This window comes from Sitodiplosis mosellana, unplaced genomic scaffold, assembly GCF_009176505.1.
Source record: "Sitodiplosis mosellana isolate CC-2019 unplaced genomic scaffold, AAFC_SMos_1.0 Smas_scaffold_5615, whole genome shotgun sequence".
Taxonomy (NCBI): Eukaryota; Metazoa; Arthropoda; class Insecta; order Diptera; family Cecidomyiidae; genus Sitodiplosis; species Sitodiplosis mosellana.
This window is the reverse complement of record NW_022600857.1, coordinates 1-12670: the sequence shown is the minus strand read 5'-3', so window position 1 is coordinate 12670 and position 12670 is coordinate 1. Positions and strand designations below refer to the sequence as shown.

Genomic DNA, 12670 nt, shown 5'->3' with positions numbered 1-12670 from the left:
TTTCTGTCGCGAGAATATGCGGCGTAAGCATTTATTGGCACTTATAAATAGGTCAGTAAGAAGTAATTAGTCAGATCAATCTCCGAAACCGAATCGATCATTTGAATTGAAGATTTGCTCTGCTTGTCAATTTTTTTTCCTTTAAATGTCACGTAGCCGATATGTGTTCAACGATGAATTGAAAAAGAAATACCCCAGTTTCGAAAAAAGTGAATCAAATGATCATTGCACATTTGATATTTAAAATGTACCGTAATTTTGCAAATATACGGAAATTTTTGAAAAATCCGTATAAATCCGTACGATTCCGTACACAGCGGAAAATCCGTAGAAATCCGGAACATGGTCGAAAATTCCTTACTATACGGATAGAATCCGTACATCTGGTCACCTTAACATAGTGGATGAAATGGACGACGTGTTCATTTCCTTGTTCGCCGATGATGTAAAAATCGCCAAAATCATCAACTCGAGCACCGATGTGGAGGTGTTACAGCGGGCCATCGACAAACTGAAGGTTTGGTGCGACGTAAACAATTTGCACCTGAACCTTGACAAATGCGCCGTCCTTACAATCACCACAAAAAGGAAGGACATCATCGACACTGATTACAAATTACAGGTGAGCGGAGTAAGAGAGTATAATTCATACTCCTACTCCTACTCCCATACAAACGAAAAATGAATATGTCTCGACATACTCTCATACTCATAGATACTCTTTGAGTATGAGAGTATATACTCAGAGTATATACTCTTTGATTTTGCGAGCGGCTTCAAAACAGCTTGTAATACGAGTAAAAATTGCACATAATGAGTGTGAGCGAAACAGCATAAGATTTTGGCGCTCGATTGTCTTCCATATAGGCCAATTCAATTGAATATAATATTATTAAATATTTACGCATGGAAATATCTCGAAAACGGCTGGGTAAATCGGCAAAACGGACCGTGGTGTCACTCCCAAAGGGAGTGTTAACACCCGGCTGGTTTAACGGCCTAGAATACAAATCCGGTGGAATTTCAGCTGATCGATGGATTCTCAGGATTTGACCTGATTCTAGCACTTCAGTTTCTTTGCGTTGTGGTAAAATTCCATACAAAACATAGGGAATATGACTTTACAGATGCACATAAAAAAGGAAGCACTGGAACTCGGTCAAATCCTGAGAATCCATGGATCAGCTGAAATTTCGCCGGATTTGTATTCTAGGCCATCAAACCAGCCGGGTGTTAACACTCCTTTCGGGAGTGACACTAAAGCTGTCAACGGACACGGACAAAAAAGTGAAAAAGTGGTTTTTTGCTGTCCGTCCGTCCGAAAAAAATGAAAATTTTCGACGGACAAATTTTGTCCGTCCGAAAGTTCGGACGGACGGACAATGTCCGAAAATTTTATCTCGGACAAACGGACAACGGACACGGACAGGTTTTGTACGAAACATTTCGGACACGCTTTTTTGTCCGAACATTCGGACAGTCCGAATGTTCGGACACGTTTTCGGACGGACGGACAATTTTTTGTCCGAAATTTGTCCGAAAATTTCAATGAAACTAAAAACACGTTTTCATTTTTTTCGGACGGACAAAATCTGTCCGTCCGAAAAAAAGTTCGGACGGACGGACGGACAACTTCTTGTCCGTTGACAGCTTTAAGTGACACCACGGTCCATTTTGCCGATTTACCCAGCCGTTTTCGAGATATTTCCATGTGTAAATATTTAATAATATTATATTCTATTGAATTGGTCTATATGGAAAACAATCGAGCGCCGAAAACTTATGCTGTTTCGCTCACACTCATTATGTGCAATTTTTACTCGTATTACAAGCTGTTTTGAAGCCGCTCGCAAAATCAAAGAGTATATACTCTGAGAATATACTCTCATACTCAAAGAGTATCTATGAGTATGAGAGTATGTCGAGACATACTCATTTTCAAAATGAGCGCGAATTGGCCCACCTTTATTACAAATACGGTGATTTCACCTTCAAGCGCGTATTGGACCACAAAGATCTCGGCGTCATCATTGATCAGAAGCTTAGTTTTGTCAAGCACATCGACGCAATTACATCGAAGGCGACAGCTGCTCTTGGATTCATCAAGAGATTTTGCTACGACATTACCGATGTTCAAACGCTCAAAACATTGTATTACGCTTTGGTTCAGTCTCATCTTGAGTACTGCAACGTTGTATGGCTGCCAACTTATGCCATACATATCGACAAAATCGAGAGCGTTTTAAGAAAGTTCACACAGTTCGCCCGAAGAGAATATCGTACAGCGGCCAACGGATACAATATCACCGAATACAACAAACGACTGGAAGCGCTGAGCATGACATCGTTGGAACGTAGGAGGGTGAACGCTTCAATTGTGTTCATGTACGACATCGTTAATGGGAACGCAAATTGTCCCAATGTACGCAACGACATAGCAATAGGAGAGAGCGTACGAACGTTACGGCACACTGACTACCTTAAAATCAAAGATAAGCTCATGGACATACAAATCAGAGCTCAAGTGCCTCAAATGTGCAAGTTTGCCAAAAAAGTGGCTGATCAATTCAGAAACTCAACCAGCCGTGCAAACTTCGTCTCGTCGTTACGCGGCGAGCGGAACCAAAAATTTGATACTAAATATTGACAAATTGTTTTCTTACATCCTCACATCTGTATTGAAATAATGATAATTTTCTGTGATATTTATACTTATTTATTGAAATCTAGCATCATTGACTGTGATATAGCCATCCTTTGAGTTGGTGATTAACTTTTGACCGGTTATTGCTTAATAATGGAAATTATTGTATTTTCTTTTTTGTCAATGTATTTGCAAAACTCATTGTATTTTTCTGTCTTTCGGTCTCTACTAAATTGTAAATTTCTAACTACCAACAGGGACTTGTTAGATTAGACGTAAAACTTTTCTTCAATATATCACTTCTTTGATAAATTGATTGATGACTTTTGCAGTCATAAGGCCAAAACTACAATGTTAACGCCTCCACTGGCCTTTCATTTTAGATATTTAGGTTAGGCTTTGTTGAATCGTTTACATTTCGGCTTCCTACTCATGTCCATGTATTGGTTAGGTTATTTTGTGTTAAAATGTTTATAGACCAAATACTTATTCCAATCAAGAAAGACTACTACTAAAATTATCACACACTAAATTGTATATACAAACATGAAAAGATCAGGTTTTTCACGACTCTTGGAGTCGTTTTCCTGCAAACAAAGTATTCAGCCAGTTTTTGGCGGTGTAAATAAATAAATAAATAAATAAATAAAAATGTAATAATACTCACGTTACAGCTGTGGTTTATAAAACGAGCCAAGTTTCCACATTTGGTAGCATCAATAATTGTCTCTACATCTATACGGAAAAGATAGGAGCTTCCAATTCCAATTGCTTCGTATTTAGTTTCGCGCAGATCGGCGACAACTGGTCGAATCATTTGTCCTACATACTCAATGACCATTTCGTCGGCCGCAATTGGTTCCATAGCAAATAAACCCCAGTCGTGAATTGATGATTTGGCGAACTTCAGCTGCTTTTTTCGGAATTTCAATTGGTTGAATTTCAGCAATTCACTCTCGGTACTCGTACCAAATGCAGTTAACAAGCGTCGCTGATTTGAACGCGCTTCACGTGAGCCTTGCATTTTCGAAATCATTTTCGATTTTACTTCATCATCTATCGACGACTCATTGATAGATTTTGAATGATGATACTTGAATCGCATCTTATCACGAATATCAACTTTGTAGTAACCCTCAGTTCGAGCAGATCCACTTGCATGGCGTCGCAGATCTTCATCTTTTTTCCGTTTTTTATTAGGAGGTGGAATAAAACTACGATCTGTCTCACAATGTTCCATGAAGTGAGTTGCATTTAACCAAGAATTATTTGTATCGTCTTGCAGCAAAAACTCATAGCTACGACGAATATATGCGATGTCCTCGGCATCAATTCCATTCGTCAGGAATTCATATAAAAGCATAACTTGCTCTCGTGGATTTCGATCATTATATATTTCTCGTGGAAGATATGAAGACATATTTTTTCCTTCTTGTTTCTGCAATGTTTTCTCCACGTCGATTACGGTCGTTGTTTTAGCTTTCTTTGACTTCCTATTTTGGTTGGCATCTTTTCGGGGTCGACCGGGGCCTTTTGTAGCTGGTTTTGTTACGGAAGCGGTTGTTGTTTTCGTTGACGTAGCAGTGCAAATACTTGTTGACGTTATATAACCATGGTCATGAACAAACGCACTCGTTACTGGTTGTAATGCTTTCGATGTTTCACCAGATACTTGTGGTGATGGCGAAGACAACGATAAAGAAGGTGATGCTGAAGGAGGTAATGAATAACAGTGCTCCATTTGAACTTGACTCGCATGACTTGTTTGACTCTCTTGACTCGAACATGATTCGGGAGAGAGTTTGCCTTTTAGCATTTCATCCTCAGTTGTCTCTGACATAGACACACTTCGAGCTAAACCATTTGTTCCTTGTTGCTGGTTGCCATGCATTTTGGCTTTTTTGGCAGCCAAAGCTTTTTTAGAAATATATCCTCCGTCACTTGAGTATGTGGTTTGATTTCTTAGTTGATCTGAGATTAGTTTGATATCCGGTGTGGGGGGCAATTTAGAAACCGATGGTGTGAGTGGATCGCCAGGACTTGGTGCCTTCTCTGGTAAAGCATTTTCTTCTTCAGTTGTTTCACTTATATGACTTCGTTGACGTTTCAATTGTTCTTCAATGAACTCGCGTTCGATTTGTTCCATATATTCAGTATTTCTGCGCCGTTTCTCTTGATATTCTCGTTCATCTTCAGAATCACTATACAGTCTATCGTACTCAAGTGAATTTGCTTTCTTTTGTTCGGTTGGCGGCGATTCACGACCTGGTGTTCGAGGTGGTTTGATATTATCTATATCAACATTTGGTTCGGGTGTTTTTATTGCATCTTGTAATAGTTCGAGTTCTTTCTCATCCGCTTGATCATCCATACTAATATCTTCGTCTTCACTCACTGTATCCGAATACAATCTAGACTTTGACTTGGCACAAGCACCAGTTTTGTTCGGAACTACTTTTATTTCATCTTCACTGTCTGAATCTGAATAGATCTTCTTTACAACATCTTTCAATTTTGGTGCAATTGTTGGGAGTTCATCAATATCGCTTAATGATGAAGTATCTAATTCACTATCAGACTCAGCACTGCTGCTCTCCTCTTCGCTAGAAGATGTGAAAAAACTGGAAACACTACCGGCTTTTCTTCTTCGCATTTTGGATTCGGTTTCTTTGAGCTTTTCATTGAATGTTGATTTAGATTTTGGAATTTCTTCATCATTATCCGAATCGGACCCTCGAATAATTTCCTCTTGATCACTTAGATCCCTCTTCGAGTCTTCGTCTTGTGGCACCGGACTTGGTGCTTTACGAATACGCTGAAAACGAGGCAGTTTAAGTATTTGCGTTCGAAATCCCAATGTGAAGCCATTCAATTCTTCGCTATTATTGTTATTCAACACTTGATTGATGTCAGGAACTTTGGCTTTCTTTTCTGTACTTGCTTGAGCGCTACAATGAACATAGAGAAATTATTATTTTTTTATATTTCAATGCATTTCAAACCATTTTTTAACTTACATGACATTAGTGGATGGTTTGTTTTTATTCTGCACTTGTTCATCCCACCAAGAATCGTACTTTTTGTACGCAATACTTTCAATCATACGTTTGTTAATATCTCTTTTCAAGATTTGTTTCAATTCGTTCTTAACACGTTCGATTACAGCTGCCACTATTTGTTCGGATGGATCTTTCTTTAGCTCGGGCACCGGTGCTACCGGTTCATCTTCTTTTTTTACTGGATATTCAGATTGCACATATCCCCCTGGTATTATTGTTGGAAAACCTGGCATATAGGGCTGCATGTACCCATGCGATGATACATATTGATTGATATATGGATCGTATGCCGTATTTCCTCCGGTTGGATAGTAATATGGATTTGTATTGGTATTGGTATTGGTATTGGGGGGGTAGTAATAAACTCCAACTTCTGAGGCAGTAATTTTATGCGGTGCCACATCTGGTACAATTGACTTCCGATGGGTCTTATCTTCTGTAGACGATAGACTGGATAGTGACATTTTGTCGTCTTCAACTTTGATATTACCAGCTACAAACTTTGGTGGTGTGCAGGTCTCCAATACTTCGTCGTCACTCGAAATATCACTAGCACCATCTTCAATGCACTTCTTTTTCTCGCATTTAATTTCTAGTTGTTCGCTCGAATTTGATGTCATAAATATTGAATCGTTGCTGGTCGCTTCAACTGCTGCATGTGCAATATTTTCACCAACTGTGTTAATTTCGGTTCTAATTTTCTCTAATATTGAACCTGATGTATCAGATGGGACGTTTTCTTTTTCGGTTTCTGATTCACTGTCATCCAATTGCAAAAACGGTGGTGCGGCACCAAAGGATTTCTCCTTGAACATCAATGCAATTCTAGTATCTAAATCAATGTTACTCTCATCGTCTTGTTCATTATTTTTCGATTCTTTTTTCACTTCAGTTGTGTCCTAAGTGTAATGAATTGGAATTAGAGGTCTCTTGTTTAATCAAATTTCAGTCTTTAGCAGGTTGTAAACAACGAATACCTTTAATGATGTGTTGGAAGCTTTTTGCGCATCTACTCCATCCCAATCATGTCTATCAGGCGCGGGTGGTGGTTTGGTTGCCGCAAGCTTCGGCCATGGATCAGTTGGTGGTGGTGGTGGTTGATAAGCTCTGGGCATGAAATAAGCCAATGTTGAAATGAAGTGTATTTTGAAAAATTACTATATAAAAAATGTTCAACTCACGGTAACGGTGGATACTGGTGGAAAGACGACGAATTAGGGCTTTCAAATGATGAATAATGATGATGACTACTATGCTGATGCAACCCTGTAGTATAATTGCTGACGCTACCACTACTGCTGCTGATATTACTATATGTGTACGAACTGTCTGCTAGCGGCATATAGTCTCTCTCTGATTTTTTGTAGTCACGATATTTGGAATCACGGCTTCGATGATCTCTTTCACGCCGATCACGATCTTTCCTTTCGTAGTCATAGTCTCTTCGACGACCACTATCTCTATCTCTTTCATCACGGTGACTTCGATAGCTTCGGTGACTTCTATCTCGATCTTTTTCACTTTTATAATATCTGGAAGATTTTGAGTCCCATCTTCTGTTTTCTGCTGTTTTTTTGTCATATCGATAATGCCTGAGATCATCAGCTTCATAATGCCTGTGACCATTTGCGTCATCAGCTGGGATATGGCCACTTCTAGTGTATGGATTGTTGTAGTCCGCTTTATAGTAGGGATCTGATTCGTTTAGATGTGGGATCTGATCATCCTTTTGTTTAAAAATTGGTATTGGCGGTACAGGTTGAGGTATCGGATGGCTTGCTGGTGGTTGTGGCTGCACGGGGGGCTTTTGTGATTTCTTCTCACAAGAGGCTTCGGATAGAATTTGTTTGCATTGTTCACCGAAAGCATCGTAGAAAACATTCATCACATTTCCCATTACTGATTGTTGGTTATATTTTTCAATACAGCTGCGAGCTGATTTGACATCAACAAAAACGATTCGGGCGATACCTAAACGACGTTGTGTTCTGGGATGGCGATAAATAATTTGCTCCTCGGTTGGGCCACATTTAGTCAGAAGATTTCGTAAAAAATTCTCATCTACGTTATCATTCATGTTAGTGATTGTGATTTCCACAGCAGGGGGCTCCCCAACATAATGCTCATCGATTTTGAACCTAAGCAAATTTAATTGAATTTTTATCAATATTTAAATTTCATATACATTTTACCTATTATTTTTATTGCGACATTTACCGTGGCACTGATAGTTCGATTGGATCTAAACGAACTCGCAAGCGAATAGCTTTCGCATTGCGTGGATCTTTTAAAATAACTTGTGGATAGTTGGGATCATTCGGAACTACTCCATTGTAGCGATATATTTTTTGTGGCGCTTTCACCAAAAATGGATCTACGATCAATTTATAATCCTGAGCAGACTTCTGCAATGGCGCTGTGCTACTACTGCTATTACTATGGTTTCCGCCCTGCGGATCAATGTTTCCGTTCATCTAAATTGGCACAATGGATAAAAAAAATGATATGCAAAGAATTTTCCGACTTTAATTTCGATCCAGAATAGAAACAAATGGTAACATAAACATAAACTGATTTGTAACATAACCTCAAACTATCAATAGTTGAAGGTAAAGGTTTGAAATTTTGATGTTCATTCCAACAATTTTTCACTATTTCTCGCGAAGTATCAGTATTAGCTTCGAAAAAAAACTAAGTAAAAATATGTAACTAAACTGATTGAAAATATTTCATTCTTACCGTGAACAATTGTCAATTTGTGTATATGTTATATATAATATATTAATATTGAAATTTTCCAAAAGCGACTAATTTGCCTGCTGGTGTTGAACGAGAGTCATCTAATGAAGAAGTTCAACTATTTCAGTCAAGAAGGCTGCTATGTATTATAAAATGGAACAAAAATGCGTCTGCTTCAAAAATAAAAAGGATAAAATAAAGTTCGTTTCCGATCGACAAAACAAATGAGCATGCAATGTTTTCTTACATTTTTAAATGTGTCCTAATCAATAAATCGAGATGGTGAGTGTGAAATAACACGGTATGAACTTATTGAAAATTATAGAAAATATTTAACATAAACTTTTTATGATTTTTTCATAAATCAAGTGTACACAGCGATTTATTTATAAAGACGTCTTAGTCCGAGAGTATATGTATGTTGATGAATGACTGTTTCGACAGTCCACTGTTTGACAGTTTGACACTACGAGAACCATATTGTATACATGGTTGTATACCAATACACTCACCAGAAAATACGTAGAAGATTTAGATTAAGAAAATAAGAAAAAAATTACCAGCAAAACACGTAAGTAAAAATATTAGACAATTAAATTAATTTATGTATGTAATATCTATAGATGGATTTATTTTGACAGTAAAACCATATGTGTGTATGTTAATCTTTGTTAACCAATAGATGGCGATAATTGTGGTGCATTGTAAACCCTGCAGAATATTGTGTCAATGTCATTGGACCTCATTGGATTTATTCTACTTGTATCTATCTTTTCGAAGGGTGTTCGTGTTGCATAATAATAATATTCTTGTGAGTATAGGCTATTTGGAGCTCAATTTTCCACAATTCTCTGTTTTTATCAATTGATTTGGCCGATGAATTCAACAATGATTTTTTTTAATAAATCACATTGCATTTCCAAATTTCTAGGTCAACCAGTGAATATTTCTGTACGAAAATGGCATCAGTTTTTTGTTTTATCAAAGCTGCTCTAATACCAAGCGTAAAAGCGCAAGACGATGTTTCGAATCCACAAGAAGAACTTAAGGTATTCATATTATTGCCACTTTTTTGAAATCATTCGTTTCATTTTTGGAGGTTATGTTCAAATTCGACGTAAGGAATACCTATTTTAATTATTTTTATTTATACAGGAAAAGTGTGGAGAACGGCCGAAAATAGCTGCTTACTACGAAAAATTGCAAACATGCAATGACCGAGTTAATTCTCGAACAAAAACTGAAGAGACTTGTGCTGAAGAACTATTCGATTACATGGATGCATTGAACGACTGTGTGGCCGAAAAGTTGTTTTCAAAGTTGAAGTAAATTCAATCAAACCGATTCAACTATTTGCAAAAAGATCTTTAACATCAACTCTTTTGGATTACCAAATACAATAAACTAGTAAAATAAAATTAATAACTTATAATTGGATATATCCAATATATATATTTGTCTTTGAATATATGGAATAGACAATTGAAGATGTTCCGGAGACATAATGTAGAGTTTTGTGTTTTATTTATTTATTCATTCATTTATTTATACCGACAAAAACTGGCGAAATTTATTTAAAGGGGTATGCAATGCAAAGTCTTTTCATACAATGGTTAGTTACGCTGAAAATTGGACCTGTTCTTCACTAATGATTTCTCCAACATTTCGATTGAGCGTGTTAACGAGGCCAACGCACTGCACTGAAAGACAATCGCTGAGTAAGTGAACTTGCTGTACAAGACTTTGGACGATGCAATCATCAAATTTGTGCCTACTTACATCGTCAAGTCGATACAAAAATGTCCATGGAAAAATAAATTCCTAATAACACTAAAAAATAGGAAAAATAAGGCATGGAAATGCTACAGACGATCAGGCTATCATCAGTTGTTTGAATGGAAATACATTTTGGCGTCTCGTGAATTCGATAAACTGAACAACAATTGTACAACGCATACGTGGACAAAATGAAATCTTCGCTCAAGCATGATGCATCGAGATTTTGGCAATATGTCAATTCAAAGAAAAGCACCGATAACAAACCAAAAGTCATGCAACTTGGTGATGTGTGCACGGCAAACGAAACGGAACAGGCCAACCTGTTCGCTAATTTCTTCAATAGCAACTACAATGACGCAACGACTCAAGGCGTTCAACAATCACCTACCGATGAGTCACAGCAAACTGTGGATTTCCAGCTCGATATTAATTTTGTGCTCGAAGAGCTACAAGCCGTGAACACAAAGAAAGGTACGGGTCCCAACGGTATACACCCGTTAATACTAAAGAATTGTGGGAGTCATTTGGCGGCTCCACTCACGCAAATTTTCAACGAATCGTTGTCAACTGGCCATTTCCCCGAAAAATGGAAGAGCTCTATTGTGACGCCCATTTTCAAAAAGGGGGCGAGATGGAAGATTGAAAACTATCGCTGCATTGCCAAACTCCAAACTGTGGCGAAGTTCTTTGAGCATTTGGTGAACATCAAACTTCTGTCTCTTGTACAGAACAAAATCACCAAACAGCAACACGGCTTTATGAAGTCCAGATCTCCTGCATCTAATCTTACTGAATTTATCTACTATCGTCACATCGCGACATGGGACAAGAAACTCAAATTTCCTATCATTACCAATGCGTCATCGTGATTACTCAAAGTTCGAGCCTATAAATTATATGCTGATGACATACAATAAATTTTATAAATATTTTGTTCCTATCAAACCGCCCAATCTACCTAATGAATGCAATGTTACTACGATTCCAAATTGTGATACTTATTTGATTGATTTTAACACAAATACAAATACTGTCAAACATAGAGTTACCGAATATTTTAAAAGAAGCAGAATTTGAAGAGAGTAAAATGAAATATTAAAATATCAAATTGTAAATATTGTAAATATAAAATAATATTTATACTAAATAAACCACCTCTGGCGAAGAAACGCTGTACGGTGCAGAATAATAATAACTATGCCCAGAGAGGCATAAATTCAGGTGCGCAAGTGGATGTTCTCTACACGGACTTCAGTAAAGCGTTTGACAGAGTTAACCACAAGAGATTGATTCTGAAACTCAGATCGTTCAACCTGCCAGACAATCTTCTTGCTTGGATCGAGTCATACCCATAGCAATGAAGCGCGTAGTTATTTTTCTGTGGCGCCAGTATGACTACGCGCCTTTCGTAGACTAAAATACATCTGACACAAACGTTTAATTTGTTGCTGTGTCTATATAAATCAAATAAAATAATTTCTTTCGAAGTACTCCTCGTGACGAAAGCGAACACGAAACAGTTGATATCAATTTTAAAAAATCATTACGGAGCGATTCTGAAAATAGTTGGAAGAATTTTTAAAATTGATATCGCTGTTTTGTGTTCGCTTTCGTCACGAGGAATTACTTCGGAAGAAGTTTTTTTTATTTGATATCAGTTTTATTTGATATCGAATTTTTTTTTCAACAAAACCAACTAACCCTAAAAAACACAAAGTGGTGTGTATTGAGCCAAAGAAAATGAAACATGAAATGTTGTAGTTAAAAACCAGCATTCTCGCCATTTTGAATAAAGCAAAATCAGCGCGTAGGTAGGAAAGCAGAAGTATGAGCGTGTGGACTCGAGTCCGAGTCGCACACCGGAGGAAAAAAAATTTAAATTTTTTTTTTCGTTAAATAAAATTTGGTTGTTGGACAGACAGATGAAATTACATTTTGTTTTGATGAAATTACATATCGCTTTTATACTAAGAAACTCACATGTTTAGTTTTTTCATGATGAATTTTTTTGATTTTGATTTTTTTCATTAAAAGTCCTTTTTTGTGTTGTTAGTTGATTGCGTGGTATGAAAAGACTTGGTGAAGGGCTGGTATCCGGAAGAATTTTATTCATCTGAACGCAAAAACACTTTGGTTATGATTTTGCTCTAATTCACGGCAAAAAAAATGAGTTTTAGTTGATTTTTGTTGATTTTTCATGTTTTTTCCAACTTCTAATGGCTATATCTCGAAAAACAGAGTTTTGCCGGATATAAACTATATCGACCATTCCACACGAAATCAATCAAAATTCACATCGAGGTTCTCAGAATCGGCTGAAATTTTGCACGGAAATTGGGTTTGGGCAAAAACCCAGAAAGCCAAAATATTTCCCCCGGGTCTGCCCTGGAGACCCTGTATGGCGACGCTATGCCTTCTTACGTCAACGCCAACTGGTGCAAGAACAAGT

The 12670-nt window shown here is 37.4% G+C and overlaps 2 protein-coding genes across 7 annotated transcripts; one reads left to right on the top strand and one right to left on the bottom strand.

Annotated features, from left to right (window-relative positions):
• Positions 1-3311: 3311 nt before the first annotated feature.
• Positions 3312-9242, bottom strand: LOC129572853 (histone-lysine N-methyltransferase SETD1; the record flags this gene model as incomplete). Of its 6 annotated transcripts, none has more annotated exon segments than XM_055452965.1 (8): positions 3312-5592; positions 5662-6602; positions 6681-6810; positions 6885-7841; positions 7921-8177; positions 8291-8381; positions 8443-8615; positions 8690-9242. In XM_055452965.1, coding segments are annotated over 5 exon segments (4566 nt in total), but the record flags the coding sequence as incomplete, so codon positions are not given.
• Positions 9125-9951, top strand: LOC129572854 (cytochrome b-c1 complex subunit 6, mitochondrial-like). Its single transcript, XM_055452967.1, has 3 exons — positions 9125-9253; positions 9374-9491; positions 9598-9951. Exons 2-3 carry the CDS (start codon positions 9402-9404, stop codon positions 9769-9771), a joined length of 264 nt encoding a protein of 87 aa, XP_055308942.1. The 5' UTR covers positions 9125-9253; positions 9374-9401; the 3' UTR covers positions 9772-9951.
• Positions 9952-12670: the final 2719 nt, after the last annotated feature.